At 34.2% G+C, this 19,267-nt stretch overlaps 1 protein-coding gene across 1 annotated transcript; it reads left to right on the top strand.

Annotated features, from left to right (window-relative positions):
* The first annotated feature begins 795 nt into the window (after window positions 1-795).
* LOC148940481 (vesicle-associated membrane protein-associated protein B-like) lies at window positions 796-17,725 on the top strand. The gene is made up of 4 exons (XM_089104847.1): window positions 796-945; window positions 5,194-5,300; window positions 7,347-7,532; window positions 14,214-17,725. The coding sequence occupies exons 1-4, from the start codon at window positions 822-824 to the stop codon at window positions 14,469-14,471; spliced, it is 675 nt and encodes a 224-aa protein (XP_088960973.1). The 5' UTR covers window positions 796-821; the 3' UTR covers window positions 14,472-17,725.
* Window positions 17,726-19,267: the final 1,542 nt, after the last annotated feature.

The following is a 19,267-nucleotide window of genomic DNA, read 5'->3' as shown; positions in this document are numbered from 1 at the left end:
TTGGATAATTTTCTGTGAATTTTTTTATTTGATATGAAAAAAAAAACATAGTCAAACATTTTGCTACTTCTATTACTAATTCTACTTTTAAAACTTAACTAAATCAAAAGTTTGTAAGTGTATCCAAGCTGTCAAAGAGCATAGACAGATTTTTTTGCAAATGGTATTAAGTTTTATTTTTCAGGTGAACTAGTGGAGGTATAAAAAAAAACTAAATTAAACACTACTTATTTGTGTTCAGATTTTTAAATGGGTGTATGTTGTTAAAAATTGTAGAAAAATTTAGTCCAGCATACAAATTGCAGGCCAAACTATAAATTATTGAAGAAAAACTGAAAAGATTTAAACTATTATATTCTTTTTCCCTGAAAAGACTGTCAATATAAAACGAACAGAAATTAATTAAAATTTTTCCACAAAATAAGTTTTTCAAAGAAAAGTAAAGAACTCCATTAAACCAAAAATGAGCAAAAATAAAATAATCTAACAAGCGAAAAACTACCTCAAATCAGCATCGATAAATAAATGGAACCCAAAACAAACAGAATTTACAATAAATTTAACCCAGTGAAACTCGAAACGAGCAGAAATTAACATTAGTAGGGATCAAAATCCCTATACCTCCCCAGGGCCAGAACATAATTTGCACTTATTGAAAAAATTGAAATATTTTCACATTTAAAACTTAATAAAACAAATATTATTAACATTTTAAGGAATAAATATAAACATATATATATTAAAGTGACAATGCACATTCATTTATATTTTTAAAAAGTGTTGATTTTGCAGGACCTTTCAGTGACCCATCAACTGCAACAATGATAATATCCAACAAGACTGAAAAACGTGTATGTTTCAAGGTCAAAACTACTGCCCCCTTGAAATACTGTGTAAAACCCACAACCGGTGTTTTAGAAGCTAATAGCACTGTTACCGTTTTGGGTAAGTTGTATTTTGCTGCTCTTATGTCTACTTCTTGCTATCAACTTTTAACAATAACTTGACAGAAATATTGTGATTGGGGTTCGACATGCGGGGGTATCAGTACCAGTGTTTCAGTGTTAAGGTCGTTTGATACCTTGAAGATTCATCCTATTGCCCCCATGATAAGTTTGCTATTTTCACGAATATGCCCCTCCTCCTGAAATAAAATCCTCCATTGGTAGAATATCATTACTCTTAGACAAAAGCTTAAGGTCGTTTGATACCTTGAAGATTCATCCTAGTGCACCCATGACAAGTTTGCTATTTTCACGAATATTCCACTCCTCCTGAAATAAATTCCTCCATTGGTAGATTTTCATTACTTTTAGACAAAAGCTTAAGGTTATTTGACACCTTGAACATTCATCCTATTGCACCCATGACAAGTTTGCTATTTTTACAAATATGACCCTCCTCCTGAAATAAATTCCTCCATTTGTAGAATTTCATTACTCTTAGACAAAATCTTAAGGTCGTTTAAGACCTTGAACATTGATCCTATTACGCCCCTGACAAGATTGCTATTTTTACGAATATGACACTCCTCATGAAATGAATTTCTCCATTGATAGAATGTCATTAATCTTAGACAAAAGCTTAAGGTCGTTCGATACCTTGAAGATTCATACTATTGCGCCCATGACAAGTTTGCTATTTTCACGAATATGCCCCTACTCCTGCAATAAATTCCTCAATTGGTAGAATGTCATTACTTTTAGACAAAAGCTTAAGGTCGTTTGATACCATGAAGATTCATCCTATTGTGCCCATGACAAGTTTGCTATTTTCACGAATACGCCCCTCCTCCTTAAATAAATTTTCTCCCTTGGTAGAATATTATTACTCTTAGACAAAAGCTTAAGGTCGTTTGATACCTTGAGCATTCATCCTATTGCGCCCATGCTACGTGTGCTCTTTTAATAAATATGCCCCTCCTCCTGCAATAAAGTCCTCCAGTTGTAGAATATCTTTGCTTTTCGACAAAAGCTTAAGTTCATTTGATACCTAGAAGATTTATTCTATTGCGCCCATGACAAGTTTGCTATTTTCACGAATATGCCACTCCTCCTGAATTAAATTCCTCCATTGGTAGAATATCATTACTCTAAGACAAAAGCCTAAGGTCGTTTGATACCTCGAAGAGTTATTCTATTGCGCCCAGGACAAGTTTGCTATTTTCACGAATATTTCCCTCCTACTGAAATAAATTCCTACATTGGTATATTATCATTACTTTTAGACAAAAGCTTAAGGTTGTTAGATACCTTGAAAATTCATCCTATTGCGCCCATGACAAGTTTGCTATTTTACGAATATTCCCCACCTCCTGAAATAAATTACTCCATTGGTAGATTTTCATTACTTTTAGACAAAATCTTAAGGTCATTTGATACCTTGAACATTCATCCTATTGCGCCCATGACAAGTTTGCTATTTTCACGAATATGCCCCTCCTCCTGAAATAAATTCCTCCATTGGTAGAATTTCATTACTCTTAGACAAAAGTTTAAGGTCGTTTGATACCTTGAAAATTCATCCTATTGCGCCCATGACAAGTTTACTATTTTCACGAATATGACCCTCCTCCTGAAATAAATTCCTCCATTGGTAGAATGTCATTAATCTTTGACAAAAGCTTAAGGTCCTTTGATACATTGAAGATTCATACTATTGCGCCCATGACAAGTTTGCTATTTTCACGAATATGCCCCTTCTCCTGCAATAAATTCCTCCATTGGTAGAATGTCATTAATCTTAGACAAAAGCTTAAGGTCGTTTGATACCTTGAAGACTCATCCTATTGCGCCCATGACAAGTTTGCTATTTTCACGAATAAGCCTCTCCTCCTGACATAAATTTTCTCCATTGGTAGAATGTTATTACTCTTAGACAAAAGCTTAAGGTCGTTTGATACCTCGAAGATTAATCCTATTGCGCCCATGACAAGTTTGCTATTTTCACAAATATGCCCCTCCTCCTGAAATAAATTCTTCCATTAGTAGAATATCATTACTTTTAGACAAAAGCTTAAGGTTATTTGATACCTCGAAGATTCATTCTAGTGCTCCCATGACAAGTTTGCTATTTTCACGAATATGCCACTCCTCCAGAATTAAATTCCTCCATTGGTAGAATATCATTACTCTAAGACAAAAGCTTAAGGTCGTTTGATACCTAGAAGATTCATTCTATTGCGCCCATGACAAGTTTGCTATTTTCACGAATATGCCACTCCTCCTGTTATAAATTACTCCATTGGTAGAATATCATTACTCTTAGACAAAAGCTTAAGGTCGTTTGATACCTTGAAGATTTATTCTATTGCGCCCATGACAAGTTTGCTATTTTCACGAATATTCCCCTCCTCCTGAAATAAATTCCTCCATTGGTAGATTGTCATTACTTTTAGACAAAAGCTTAAGGTCATTTGATACCTTGAACATTCATCCTATTGCACCCATGACAAGTTTGCTATTTTTACGAATATGCCCCTACTCCTGAAATAAATTCCTCCATTGGTAGAATATCATTACTCTTAGACAAAAGCTTAAGGTCGTTTGATACCTTGAAGATTCATCCTATTGCGCCCATGACAAGTTTGCTCTTTTCACGAATATGCCCCTCATCCTGAAATAAATTCCTCCATTAGTAGAATGTCATTACTTTTAGACAAAAGCTTAAGGTTGTTTGATACCTCGAAGATTTATACTAGTGCGCCCATGACAAGTTTGCTATTTCCACGAATATGCCACTCCTCCTGAAATAAATTCCTCCATTGGTAGAATATCATTACTCTAAGACAAAAGCTTAAGGTCGTTTGATACCTTGCCATAACTTACATAGCTTAAATAAAAGATACGAATAAATGACAGAAAACTGGAAGCAAACTTCTAAAAATATCAGCTATCAATATGTACCAAAATTGTTTTGGAAGTTCCCTGTGGTGCTGAGAATATTTAGCTAATTGAACAAAATTTAGAAAATTCTATCTTTGAGACTGTCAGCCGACGCTGAGACTCACAAAATGATATTTTTGGTATTGAATGTCCTCAAAACGAAACTGGACACTAGATAAGTGCTATTTCTCTATAATTTGTATTGCGGAAGTTTGATTGGTCAAATACCAAGTGGAATACTGAAAAAATTGGAGTTGCTTTCATGTTGTGATCATGTACAATTATGAATATTTTTTTTACTGATACCTGTTCCTTGTTGCCGAATTTTAAGAAATTAGATCTGGTTTATAAGTATATTTCTGTTCCACGTTAATAAAATAATTAATCATTTCTGATTATAGTCAGGAGTTGGAATAAAAATTGGCAGAACACAATAAATCTTCGCCGAATAGAAAGCCCGTAGAATTATGTGCATTGATTATTGCAATTAATACACTTACAAATTGTAAGATTAGTGTGTAAGAATGTTTTTTTACGCTGAAGTTTGACTTTATGCCCCAATTCTTTAAGAGCAACTCCTGGAACAATAGGGCCGCTGAATTTGTATGAGGAGTATTTCAAAGAACTATATGGCTTTAGCACAAAGAGCAAGGGATGAGGAAGGGCATCCTCCTCATATACACAATAATATTTGTTCATTTTAATTTTTAATGCTGCTCCTTACTTTCAGCCTCTAACAGATATCTGCAAGGGCGCATTTATTTTAAATATCGAGACTAGTTCAGCATTAAGAAAACAAATTCGAAAGCAAAATAAAAGTTTACAATGTTTGAAATAAATAAAATGAAAAAAAAAAATCCGAATTCGGAAATCACGGAAGAGAAGGGAGGGATAAAGAAAATGCAGGATATTATTAATGGTCTAAAAGTGTAATATTATGTAGATCGAATCTGAACCAGGGTTGTGGGTAATTTGTCCAATGCGTTTTGGCCTTCATCCTGGTTAAAACTAAGCCAGCTTTTTTAAGTTAATTTATATCTTCTAATTTATCCTCAAAGTAGCATAGCTTTGAATTTGCTGTGAAAAATGTTTTAGTTTTAGTCACCCCTTTTGCCCTGATGTTGTGGATCAGCTGTTATTATAGGGTGAAAATAAAAATATTTCATACAAATTGATTGTTTATGAAAAACAGGGATGTCCAAATTAGCACCAATGTCCTTGTTGCCCATAAATTTATTCTCCTTTTCAGTCACATGATTGTATAGGAAAGTGTGATTCAGTAGCTTTAATTGGTTTTTCCTGATTCCAGTGAGTCTGCAGCCATTTGATATTAACGATCCAGCTGAAAGAGGAAAGAACAAGTTTCAAGTTCTTTATGTTGCAGTTCCGGAAGGAATAACCAATTTAGACATTGTGGTAAGTACTCAACCCTGGGTTTTTCCATTCCCAAAGCTATGTTAAGTTATGAGGGAACATCTAATTTAGACAGTGTAGTAACTGCTCAACTGTAGGTGTTTGGTATTCCAAAATCTATGTTAAGCTATGATGGAATGACTAATTTAGACACGTGGTAAGTACTCAACTGTGGGTGGTTGCATTCTAAAAGCTATGTTAAGCTATGATGGAATGTCCAGTTTAGACAACGTGGTAAGTACTAACCGTGGGTGTTTCCATTCCCGAAGCTATGTTAAGCTATGACGGATTGACTAATTTAGACAACATGGTAAATACTCAATTATGGGTGTTTGCATTCCAAAAGCTATATTAGGCTTTGAGGAATTTAGACAACGTGATTAGTATTCAACTGTGGGTTGTTGCATCCCAAAAGCTATGTTACACAAAATGCATTTAAGAAAAAGTGGAAAATGAAAAAATTGTTTTGTGTTTTTTTTTCTAATTGAAAACCTCAAAAATGTTAGCCTAATTAATATAAAGAGAAAATTGTTGTAAGGCCCACTGGCAATGAGATTTTACTTCTACCAAGATTTAGCTAGCGCTGATTTGAACCAATCAGATTTTCCACGTAAGTTTCTGATTGGCTGAAAAAATCTACGAAAGTTTTGATCAGCTTAAATTAGCACTAGCTAAATCTCAGTATTAGTAAAATCTCATTGTGAATAGGGTATTAGGCATACGGCGAAAACGACCTTAATATAAAAAAATCATTTTCTTAACTGTTTATGTAAATGAGAAGAGAGGCTATCACTGGTGTTTTTTTTTTTTTTACTTAATCCAAGAGAAAAAAAAGCAATATAACACCAATGAGTAAGAAAATGATATATATTCATGAAGTACCAAGGACATTAAGATAAAAATATTTTTTCGTTTGTGGGACCCATCTTAGTTTTGTTCCACCATTTTTTTTCCAATATTTTTCTTGCGATTCTTTCAAAGTTATGAAGCTTTTAGGGCAGCACGACACTTTTATCAGTTAAATTAGTTTTTCATTAGTTTTTGAACTTGAAAGAAAATAAGAATTAGTTAACTCTGCTTTTCGTTCGTAAAAATTCAAATATGAACATTCATGAACATTCAAATTTCAAGACAACCTTCAAATGAAGGCAACACCTTCTTAACCTCTCTAATGCTACATGTTTTTAGCTTATTTTACACTGATTTTTCGAAATCATGTTTTTTTTTAAATTTGGTGCCAACTACTACCAAAAATTACATAATTGCATATAGAGGTCATCCTCATTCAAATTCACTTTCAATTTTTCCTAATTTTTAAAAATATGTATGGTTGCGTTGATTTCCACGTTGGTGTCCTTAGTACTTCAAGACATTCACTCCATGTTATAGCATATATAACACATTCTTTCTCCTGAAAGATGCGAAATTTGTGGAATATTAGTTATGTATTTAGATTGTTTCTTTGGTTAAAAGAAGGGAAAGATTCACCAATATACACTCAATACACTTATATACAAGTATTTTGGAATAAATTTAGGATAAAATAGAAATAAAATAAAGATAACTTGTAGGAATACTACAAAAAAAAGAAAAAGTTGATATTTATAGGAATAATATTATATATATATATATATATATATATATTATTATATATATATATATATATATATATATATATATATATATATATATATATATATATATATATATATATATATATATATATATATATATATATATATATATATATATATATATATATATATATATATATATATATATATATATATATATATATATATATATATATATATATATATGCTAAAAAATGACAAAAAGATAATAAGGTAAAGGTGATAGTAATGAAAGAAAGGGAATAAAAATGGGAATAAACGAAAGTACCAAAGCATTTTAAATAAAATTTTGAAAGATTTCTTAATACCTTTCGGTTCTTCGAAAATTTCTATTTTTTATTTTAGTTGAATTTTATATTTTTAAATAATTTTTATTTTTCTACATTTAATTGGTAATATTTTACGCGTTTTTCAGTGGAAAGAAGTAGCACCAGAGGACATACATGACTGGAAATTGAAGTGTATTTTGGACCTCCCTCCTCACGTTGAAGGAATTGTACCAAAAAAGAGCTCTGAACTAGGTGCTGCCGTAGAGCAACCAGATGTTACCCCTTCAAGAACTGAGACCGAGCCCAAGCAATCTAGTCCACAGATTGAAAAGGTTTGAATATACTTTGCTTTAAAGACTTGTGTTTTTTTTAATATTTCGTTTGATGATTTCTTTTTGTCTTATGTTGCTTAGAACTTTTTGGGGCGATTCATGTTACCATTCATAAATCCATCGGTTGGTCGTACAGTTTTTGCATATGTATCAATTAAAGTTTAGTGAGAAGTGTAGTAATATTCTTTCAGATTCACAAGCTTTAGAATTTTTCCAAGCTCTTATGCTTTCTTGTTGTAGTACTAGTATGTAACGATTTATTTTCAAGCTCTACTAACAAAGCCATTGTGACCTCTACAATAGGGCATCAGATGTTGAAATCGGGAATAAAAGAACATGTATATTAGAATTTGTCATTTGACTACTTCTATTTTCAAGCTTTCTTGTAGTAGGCTAATAGTAGTAGTAGTAGTAGCAATAATTTATTTTGGAGCGCTACTAACAAAGCCATTGTGACCTCTACAATAGGGCATCAGATGTTGAAATCGGGAATAAAAGAACATGTATATTAGAATATGTCACTTGACTACTTCTATTTTCAAGCGTTCTTGCAGCAGGCTAATAGTAGTAGTAGCAATGATTTATTTTGAAGCGCTACTAACAAAGCCATTGGGACCTCTACAATAGGGAATCAGATGTTGAAATCAGGAATAAAAGAACATGTATATTAGAATATGTCACTTGACTACTTCTATTTTCAATCTTTCTTGCAGCAGGCTAATAGTAGTAGTAGTAGTACCAATCATTTATTTTTGAAGCTCTACTAATAAAGCCATTGGGACCTCTACAATAGGGTATCAGATGTTGAAATTGGGAATAAAAGAACATGTATATTAGAATATGTCACTTGACTACTTCTATTTTCAATCTTTCTTGTAGTAGGCTCATAGTAGTAGTAGTAGTACCAATGATTTATTTTTGAAGCGCTACTAATAAAGCCATTGGGACCTCTACAATAGGGTTTCAGATGTTGACATTAGGAATAAAAGAACATGTATATTAGAATATGTCACTTGACTACTTCTGTTTTCAATCTTTCTTGTAGCAGGCTAATAGTAGTAGTAGTAGTAGTAGTAGTAATGATTGATTAACAAATGCTACTAACAAAAACATGACAACAAATTCATAGTATAAGGAGTTGAGGAAAGGAGGAGGGAAGATGCGCCGATAAATACTTAGGCTACATAAATATTTTATACTTAATAAAACTACGTAGTATTATCATCCCGAAGCAATAGTAACCCGAAAATTAATTATACAAAAGTTAACTCATTGACTAATGTGCATATTCAAAAAATATCAAGCAGATTCCAAAGCTTCACCCTTTTTAGAATTTATAGTATCCGAATAGCATTTGGAGGGTGTTAAAGTAGGTCAATTCCACGTAGATCAAGTCAGAAGCGGATCAAGGATTTTTTTTTGGGGGGGGGGCAAAATAGGTTGATCCGATTAATTCGCGTTAGGAGCAAATTTAATGAACGCAAATTTGCGTTCATTAAATAAATAACACTACTTTAGACTATGTTAGGGGGGGGGGGTGCACACCCCCTGGATCCGCCACTGGATCAAGTTCACTTTTTTTTTCTTCTTTTTTAATTGTACAATTAAAAGTTAAATCCGAAAACAAATAAGACATATCTTTTGGAGCAAAAATGATGACAGGCATAAAAAAAAAGTTACAAACAGAAAAAAAAACGAAGAAATGATCTATGGTAAACTTTGTGCGTTTTGTGTTTGCGCTAAAGTCTGACTTTTTGCCCCAATTTTTTTAGAACGACTCCTAAAATATAAGTGCCGTTGAATTTTAACACAGTTTATATAATAATCCAGTAAGCTTAACGTAGAAGCTTTCGGGCTCTTCATTCTCGGTGCGAACAGAAAGCTCCTTTCACTTATTCCTACACTTATTGTTCACTTATTGGTGAGCCGGCCAAGTGGTTTTGTCAATACTTGTTCAGTCGGTTATTATTCTTTGTCTACCCGTATTAAGCTCCTCCCGCTTATGTTTATACGTTCTCTGGAGCACTCGCACCTTGGTCCGGGTGGGTGAGATAGGGAAAGATCATACTGCTAATTATATAAACTGTGAATTTTAATGAGAAGTATTTTAAACAACTTTGACTTAAGCGTAAAGAGTGAGGGATGAGGAAGGGATAGTCCCCCTTTGTCACGTACGAAGTATTTTCTGTTCTTTTAAGTTTTAATGTTGCTCCTTATTTTCATTTGAAAGAAACAAGATTTTTTTTCTAATTTACCTCTTTTTTGACGTTTTGTTCCCTTTCAAGTTAAAATCTAGCGTATATGTCTCTTCCTAGCTGTGGAATGTCTTGTGTATATCAGGTCAATCCCAAAATGGGATCAAGATATATCAGAAAAAATGAATTAAGCAACTACTGGAAAACTGAACGAACTTATTACCCTCACTTCATTGATGGGTTGAAGAATTGGAGCTTTTTTGATTTTAGGATAGAATTTATGTCGGCACATTGAGTTCTCTTTTTTTTCTTTTCTTTTTTTTTTTATTCAAACAAGAGTGGGTACTTGGAGTGAAGAAAAATATTATATGACTTGAGCAAATACTGGTTAAAAATAAAAGGTGGTCCTATATTACAGCTAAACCTTCAGAACCTGCATATCTTTTTCTAAGGGTGTTGTGGGGGGATTTTGCTTAGAAAAACTATATATTGCTTAAAAATAATCTCAGAGGGAGTTGAATTCACAAAATTCTGAAAGACATGGGATGTATATGCAAGTTGCGCAAAGCTGTATACAGGGGGGGGGGTATAGAATTTGACCCCCCCCCCCAAAAAAAAAAGATGTCCACAGCACAAAATTAAAAAGAAGTCCACAGCATCAATGTTCTTGTGTTCTGGTTGCCCTGGAACTTCTTCTCCTTTTCAGTCTTATGATTGTATAAGAACGTGTGATTCAGTAGCTTTAATTCGTTTTTCCTGATTCCAGTGAGTCTGCAGGCATACGGCGTTGTATGCCTGCAAAAAGGAGGTTGAATTCACAAAATTCTGAAAGACATGGGATGTATATGCAAGTTGCGCAAAGCTGTATACAGGGGGGGGGATATAGAATTTGACCCCCCCCCCCCAAAAAAAAAAATTGGTTGACCCGTAAAGATTTAAGAAAAATGCATATAAACAAATTTTTTATGTGTTTTTTTACAGTTTTTTTTTTTGTAAAACTCTCCGAAAAATACCTGGATACGTTCTTGGAGTTGCATGAAACAATTAGGAAAATTATCAGCCCACCTGAAACCTCTTGAATGCCCCAAGAGTTCTTGAATTTTTCTGAGATCCTCAGAAAAATACTAGAGCCCTTGGTTCATCTTACTCTAAACCTTTATTTTCTCTATAAGGGAATAGGAGCTTAGGTATAGAAATAGGGACTATGTTAATACAGGACCTAATAAAAGATGGCTACGGGGCATCGCCAGCCCCAAAATAAGAAATTCGTTCTTGAGGGGAGTGGTCATAACGAGAATTATGAGATGTTTATGGATACGAGTATATAGAGATATCCTGACACATAAATGAAAACTATAACTATCTGGTTTTGGAGGGTGCACTGTGTTCACTTCCTCATGTCTCTATGGAGGAGGTATTATTGGAGGGTGGGAGGAGGGGAGGAGGGGGGGGGGGTCATAAAAATAATACAAAATGGGTGAATTGTGAATTATACTTACTTACTAATACAGTTGAATTATAGGATATCCGTCAATATGTGAAGGGATATCCTGGAATATTTATGAAAATTATGGTTATTTGGAAGATGAAGATGGGTTTAAACGATTGTTTGCCTGTTATTCCAAGCAAATTATTGGTCCTGTGTCAATCCTAAATTCTTGGTCAACCTTCCGAAGACCATAGGCAGGCGTGCCTTGATTGCCTATGATTCCTGGCAATCTAATGGTCCTATATCAATTTTAAATACTTGGTCAACCTGCCTGAAACTCTTGGCAGGCCTGCCTTTCCAAAAACTAGTATATAAGTACTTGTCCAATAAGAGAGTTTTACTTACTCCCACTATTTATGTCTCTCAATTACTAGGACTATATGTCTTAGCTTTTTTCTACAATTAACCATCTCTTGATGCCTACTGCATCAAGATCAACTAGAATCAGCCGAAAGCTTCGACCGAGTCCGTTGATTTTGAATTGAAAATCAAGTATTTTACAGTAGGCCTCAAGAAATGACTAAGTGTAGGAAAAAAGCCAAGACAGATAGTCCGAGTAATTGAGTGGCAAAAATGTTTAAATGGCACGGATAAATGGTGGGAGTAAGTATGACTCTCTTGTTGGACAAATACTTGTGTGTTAGTTGTGTTAGTCTTGTTAGTTGATTTTGAATTGAAAATCAAGTATTTAACAGTAGGCATCAAGACATGGCTAATTGTAGAAAAAAGACAATACAGATAGTCCGGATAATTGAGAGGCAAAAATATTTAACTGGCAAAGTGTTCCTGGCTGCGCCGTGTTCCCCTCATCTATGGACATGCCTGTGTGCAGTCATGGATGCCTCCTGGGGAATTGCAGTGCTTATTGTGACAACAAAGAGCAAGAAGAAATAACCTATAATTCTTTCTTGGATATTGATTATATGAGCTCTGTTTTTAGGCCACCCATACCAAACACGGTGTTGGACACAGGTTGTGTAGACTGTCGTTTTGAGTCCTCTGGTCAACACGGGTTTGGGTATTTCACAACCCGTGTTCAACCATGCTTTTCTGGCGCGTTACAATTCTGAAGAACCCCTGTTCCACACGCTTGGAACTCGTAAGATGAAAAAGCTTTAAATTTTGGCTGGGTTAAACACGGAGAACCTGAAAACAATTTGTGTTAAACCTTCTCAAAACACGCTTCAAACCTGGTGTCTGAAAACACAACTATGTTAATGCATTGTTATCATTCTATTGATATCAATTTTCGTTAAAACATCTGTTTAAATTTCATGTAATATAAAACCTTTGTAATTACTGCTGAGGGTGAGGAGTAGGGAGACGTAAAGGAATTTGATGGTACTTGCCACTTGATGGCACTGGAAGGAAGTGGTATTAATTTTCTATCAGAAAAAGCAAATTTGATTTAATCAGTGTATTTTTTTCGTCGATAAAATATTCAAATTTAATTTAGTGTCCCAATTGTTGCAAGCGCTTGGCCGCTAAATTACCATTTGACCTTTTGAATATCTGATTTTGTTTTCTCAGCCGTCCAAGGGTAAAAGTATATGCTTGGCAAATTTATGGGCCACACCACTATACCTGCACATAATATAGGGAGAGATAATATACAATCAGTAGTAGAATCTTTGTACTTTTCCTGGATTTATTCCTGTATTCAAGAACGCAACGCTTGGCTATGTTTAATTGTTTGGATCTTTTGCTGAATTCATAATTTGCCTTAATAATTTTATTTGTGATCTGCATTGCAAAGATATTATAATTTTCTTCGATTGAAGATCTGTCAGCGTTGACGGGGAATCAACAGCGGCTAAAATCTGATTCCAGGCTAAACAGTATATTATTGCTCTTTCAGAATTATATCTCTATTGTTGCATGCAACACTGGTGTTTCACTGTTTGCACATCACTGTATAAAAATTTGGTAATCCAGTCTAGGGGAGTTCAAATATTAGCATTATTTGAACTAAAATATGTAGATAGATATTAGTTTCTTCTTAGCCCTACTTATTGCTAAGTCTAGGGTACAAATGCTGGAATTTTTGTCTTATCAGTTTTTTTTTAACATACATTATTGTTCTTTTTCTTTTATCCAAGTTAAGTGTTAAGCTTCCTGATGCATCTATCGAAATATAATAATCAATGTTAACGTAATATTGAATTTATAGATATACCTTCTGAGACCTCTCCTCTGTCGTCAAAGTTGCGATAGATTTTAATTAAAAGGGAAAATCAGGAATTTACATTAAAACCAGCAAATGTACACAAATAACCCTTTTGGTAAATGTAGCCCATTTTGGTTATTTTCTGTAGCCCAAATGTAAAGCAAACGTAAAAAGAAGGAAACAGTAGACCTACTATTTTCTATGGCTAAATAGTATTCTCGTACTGTATTCTGTGCATATTTTCCAATAGTTTTCTTAAAGCTCCGTTTTTATGAGCTTTTTTTGCGATTGTGATGAATTTGTTCCCTCCTCCGGAAATAAATTTCTGATTAAGGGCTAGATCTTGGCTCTCAAATTCGGCCAAATGCAAAGCAAAAGGAAAAAGAATTTATAAAAGAATAAATTCAACTGTTATGTTTGTTTAGGCTTTGATAGTTAAACTTTACGATTTTGCTGTAATGGTGAGTTCTTTTCGAATTTCAACTTTTCTTTTGGGTTATATTCCGAGGCATGGCTGACTTAGCTCGTTCCAAGCGTGGCGGAAATGTACCACGCGTGCTGGAACTCTCCCACAGTTGGTGGGACTGTGTCGTACACATGGCGTTCTAAGAACATGTCGTTGTCTGCTGGGCGCCACAATGAGCCTGAATGCGGCTTGAACGTGCAGCAAGTACACCAGGCGGCCGAAAGTGGATAACCCCTTTTTATGTTCACTTTCTTTCTGAATCTAACAAAGAAAGCTATTCATGTATCTAATTCTAAGATCTTGGTCTCTCTGAAATCTGTTCACTTTCCATTTTAACTATTTATTGACTATTATTCTATTTCAGAAACTGCTAGAAGCTGATCAAAGGGCAGTTGAAGAAATGAATCGCTTGCGTGAAGATATTGCTCGTATGACCCAAGAGAATTTGAAACTAAGGGAGGAGAGCATAAGAATGAACAGGGCAGCTTCTATTGGTGAAAGCAAAGCAGACAACTTTGCCCGTGCTCATGCGCAGCCCATCGCTGAGCCAATGAGCTATACCACTATCATTTTCATTTTAGTTGCTGTTTTATTAGGATATATTGCTAGCAAAATTTATTAAAGAATTTGGAATAGCCTGTTACAGCTTCAAAGCCAGTTTTTCTCCTCTGTAGTTTTTTTTTGCGTTTTATTTGTTCAAAGAGTATGGGAAACTATAAAGAGATGTAATTCGAGATTTTCTCCGAGAAATAAAAGAGTAAAAACAATGTTATCCCAACAAAATCACAGAACATGTATTATAAAAAAAATAATAAAAATATTCGTTGTTTTAAATGAAGAAACCTGAATTATGAAAGTAGAATTGTTTCAAGAATCGAGAATATTTACACGAATCTGATCATTTGAAAAGACCTGATTTTGATTCACTGTTCCATCGCTAGTTATTAAGATAAAAGTTTTCGTATTTGGGCAAAGTTAAAGGAACTGATTTTGCCGAAAAGAAGTATCTGCGCTTAGGACTAGACTTTGTTCTGATTATTAGTCTAGCCTTTAAAATAAATTAAAAATCTGAATTACACACGTGGAATGTTACAAAAATTGGAATATTTACACGATTCTGATCATTTGAAAAGATCCACTTCTGTCGATTCTGATTCACCGTCTGATCATTAGTTATTAAAATATTTTTCGTTTCATTACATTTGGGTAAAGATAAAAGAACCACTTTTGCCGAAAAGATGTATTTGTTTTAAATACTAACCTAGCCTTAGTTATTTCAGAACCGATAAAAATCGTAAAAAAAAGAAATACCGTAAAGAAAGAGATTGTGAAAAATTTTAGGTAAGATCTAAGTAAACTTAACAGCTTGTTTATATTGTACTTGTTTTGAAATATTACTAGAACCAAAGTTTAATCTCGTGAGTTTCCTCTACTCTGTTTGATATGTTGATTATGGGGGGGGGGTCAATCAGTTTTTTTTTCCACTGAAAGCTATCACCGTGCCATCTCTAAAATGAGCGGTTTTGTTTCTTGAATATGTATTACCCCTCTTTCATATTAGAGATGATTCTGAAAGGGTAAATTGACCTAAAATAGTTTAAATATTGCTGCAAAAGCGATAAAAAAATCAAGTCGGGAAGGAGAAAAAGGCTGTAGAAAGAAATAGTCTCGAAAAAAAAAATTTCGGAGCTGGGTCCCGGTCCAAAATTGCGACTATGCTTACACTTCTGGGCATATGTATGTAAACTAGCATATAAATGGCAAATAATTTTCTGCTGTCTTCTAAATCTTTTTTCTTAATTAAGCTCGGTAAATTATTATCACACACACAGAGTGACTGAGGGATTATTTCCTTGCTCCCAAAAGTACTTGCAGCAGGATCTAATCTCTCTTGGTAGTTCAACGTCTAAATGTGAGCTTATTGAGGTAACCAGTCCCCTCCCTTTCTAGAATCGAACCTGTGGATAATACTTGAATTCATTGCTGCATCTTAAGACACACATCATTCAAACTTGTATGGTTTTGCCTCCTAGCAGTGGAAACAAAATCTCCTGCCATCTGGCATTCCTATCCATTGTCCACAAGTGAGGACAATGCTTGAAGTCACTGTTGTATCCTGAGCCATTCATCATTCAAACTTGTATGGTTATGATCCCCAGCAGTGGAAATGAAATCTTCTCCTGTCATCAACCTTTCCCAGATAAAACCTTGAATATCACATGTCTGAACGTCTTGTCCGTGTTTTCAAGAAAAATTGAATAACATCGGCTCTAGTAACTCAAAAGGCGTTCTGTATTCAAAAAGGCGTAACTAACGATTGTATTTCATCCCAATAGCTAAGCCACACCGGAGCAATTTTTTCTTCCTGTCGTATATAATTCTCTAGACAGTTTTGAATTTTTTTCCAGTATCTTGGAATTGCTCCTGATATTTTTGATTTTTTTTTTCAATTTTGTCCTAATAATTTCATTTAGCGCTTCAAATTTCGCATTTCGTTTTATCCAGAACCCTAAAAACCTGAATATTGTTTTTTCAGTTTTTCACCCTCGTCCTTTAAGCTTATTCCTGCAAAACGTATTTTGAATTACTATTGACGTATTGACGCCTGGCGTATTACTATTGACGCCTGACGTATCGATTTGCTCCGTATGTAGCATGAAATAATAGCGAAATGAATGGAGCATATTCTGATTGATAGCCACTCTGTGATGTTTAGGCATCCCTTGCTAAGGCTTACCCAAAACACCAGTTAGGTATAATTATTAGGATGGCCTTCAAGACTAAGCTTTTATTAGCCCTCCTTCCAGTTTAATTGTTAGTTTCGCGAATAGAGATGGATTTTATTATGAAAATCCAAAACTGTATAAAGATTTTGCAATGATTGATATTGGTCTGGCAATAAGGAGGAGGGGGGCTGATCCAACGAATCTGCAACCGGGGCTATTGTCATTTAGTCAATCTGAAATTTATATCCATATATTCTCCATCTAATATGAAGTATTAAAGAAATGAATAGACTATATTCCAGCTGAGGGCAGCTCCTCTCGTATAGTAAATAATGTTTAGGCACCCATAGCTAAGGCCTGGCCAAAACGGCTTTTATGTATTATTATTAGGGTGGTCTTAAACTCTTAGCTTTTATTTTTGACGTAACCAGAGATGGATTTTATGTCTGAAACTTAAAAGGCTGAATCTCCTTAACGAAACTAAACTTTCCCATCGTTATCTGCTGGAGGTGAATTTTCTTCTAAAGGTTATGTAATCTTAAATTTTGTGAAGAAAGGGGGCTAAGAAAAAGCTAATCTAACCTAATTTGCCAGTAGAGCTGATATCATTTAGCGCAATTTGAATATTTATAAACGTATTTCATTCGATTGTTGCTAAATGGTAGTGAATTTTATGTAAGTTGACCACAAGCCAGTTCAGTGCCCCAATTCATTGTTATTAGTCCTCTTTTTCCTCACCGTTATCATTGGCTACTCAACTTTTATAGTTCATGACTATGATTAAAGACTAAATTTGCGTCAAAAAAAAGAAAAAAAATTCTTTCTTTAAGACATGGCTAATTTTCACATTTCAAATAAATTGTCAAAGTGTGGTAATAATTAGGCTATTTTAACCCTTCAAAATGCTAGTTTTAACTGTAACTTAGTTAATGCAGTTTGATTGTTATTTTCGTTTTTATTGGATTATATTATCATCTATGTATCGTTTGATTGACCGGTTGTGTATGATTGATCTTTCTTCTGTTTGCCTTTCTTTTATAGAAATACAAAGATTTGGTTTTTAAATATAACGCTAGTAGTAATTCTGAGCTATAACTGCAACTGAAGTGAGTTTTGTGATATTGAATTCCAATATAACTTATAAATCTAATTTCGTCTTTTTGTAACACGATTTGCGATTGTGTAGGTTTTTTATTCTTTTTTTGTTCTAGGGAAAATCTCGTACTTGAACCTTGTAAAAGTTCCTGGTCACACTTGTCCCCTCCCTCTCGAGAAATTCCCTGAGGACACTCAAGATGTTCCTCCACCTCTACGTTCTATTCCGATAAACATATGAATTTAATCTTATATTACAAAGAAAACATTTTGCAATCAGAAGCGTGCTGTCACCCAGCATCATCTATATTAAGGCTTTATCAAAATGAAGGGACTTTAGAAAATTTTGAATTAATTTATTTTCAAGAAATTTATACCTCCCCCTACCCGCAAAACCTTTTCCATGTGTACCTGAATGCTCACGGAAATTTAGAAATATCCGATATACAAATATACTTTCTGAGCCATCGAATCGCCATTTTGGCTGACTCCGTACTTTAGACCGGTTTCTGAAAGTCTCGTTGAATATGAAATTTCTGCAAAAACGATTGAATTAAATCTCAATAGGCATAAAGCCCCCCCCCCCCCTCTTGACGGTCCTACTAGTATTGCTACTTCTGCTATTAAGAATTAGTCCCTCCTCTCCCATACAAAATTGCTAAACCAAAAAGTCAAGGCTGCTTAAAAGTTAAATTTAAGAAGTAAGTTACATTTGAAGGAAATCATCTGCCTTTTGTTATATTTTCATATCAAAACTTTGTTATAATATTTTGTTATATTTTTGTTTGTCATTATGGCTGTTTTTCAAGCCTTATGTATAATGACAGATTAATTCATTTAGCTTTAACACCTATGCATGTGTCGCTTGAAGCACTCAGGCTAGGAGGATTGAGATACCTCATTTAAATAACTTATTAGTCATATCAAAGAGTATGGGTGACTTACAGTGGTGGGAACTGGCACTAGTGTCGGCAAAAAGATCCCCAGTGTCATCTAGCGTTTGGAGAAGGCATTTTTACTTTAATAATAATAATAATTAATTTCGTTTGCGTAGTTGGTAAGTGTCTGATCTCAGTTTCTCATAGAAAAACGATTGAAAAATTTGAAAAAATGCCAAGTGTTGGTAAACGCTAGATGGGGTTGATCTTTTTTACCGATACTAGTGCCAATTTTTACTCTTATAAGTCACCCATGCTCGTTGGGTCATATTTTATGACTCATCATCATCTAGAATTTGTACACAATTATCTTTTACTTAATATCATTTAGGCTTAACCATGGGAAAACAAAAGAATGGGATACTATGTGGGCAAATGTTCAATTAAGAACACCTTAAATCTGGATAGCCTCTTCTTTAAAATAGACATCGCTGGGTGTTCAGATTCATTTCGTCGGTGAAGTTTCATTTTGAGCACCTTCTTACGGAAGTCGACCTTGCCTCTGAAAACCATCATTCCGTGACTTTCAACTTTCATGTCCCATTTGCCCAGCGTCATCACTCCGAAACTTTGAAGCCCAATAATATGAAATAATATTCAAGCCTTTCTGCTGAAAAGTTAACGGTGGGAGGGGGATGGAGTTGAAAGGGCACAAGGTT

The sequence above is a fragment of the Artemia sp. Qi Xiang Cuo genome, chromosome 19, assembly GCF_049724085.1.
Source record: "Artemia sp. Qi Xiang Cuo chromosome 19, ASM4972408v1, whole genome shotgun sequence".
Classification (NCBI taxonomy): Eukaryota; Metazoa; Arthropoda; class Branchiopoda; order Anostraca; family Artemiidae; genus Artemia; species Artemia sp. Qi Xiang Cuo.
The sequence above is the reverse complement of the archived record's forward strand: the minus strand, read 5'-3'. Positions and strand labels throughout refer to the sequence as shown.

Bases quoted from the DNA above. Each gene is read 5' to 3' on its own strand.
- LOC148940481 (XM_089104847.1), top strand. From the start codon at position 822: ATGATAATATCCAACAAGACTGAAAAACGTGTATGTTTCAAGGTCAAA. The intron at 946-5,193 runs GTAAGTTGTATT...TCCTGATTCCAG, and splicing joins TAGCACTGTTACCGTTTTGG to TGAGTCTGCAGCCATTTGAT. The intron at 5,301-7,346 runs GTAAGTACTCAA...CGCGTTTTTCAG, and splicing joins TAACCAATTTAGACATTGTG to TGGAAAGAAGTAGCACCAGA.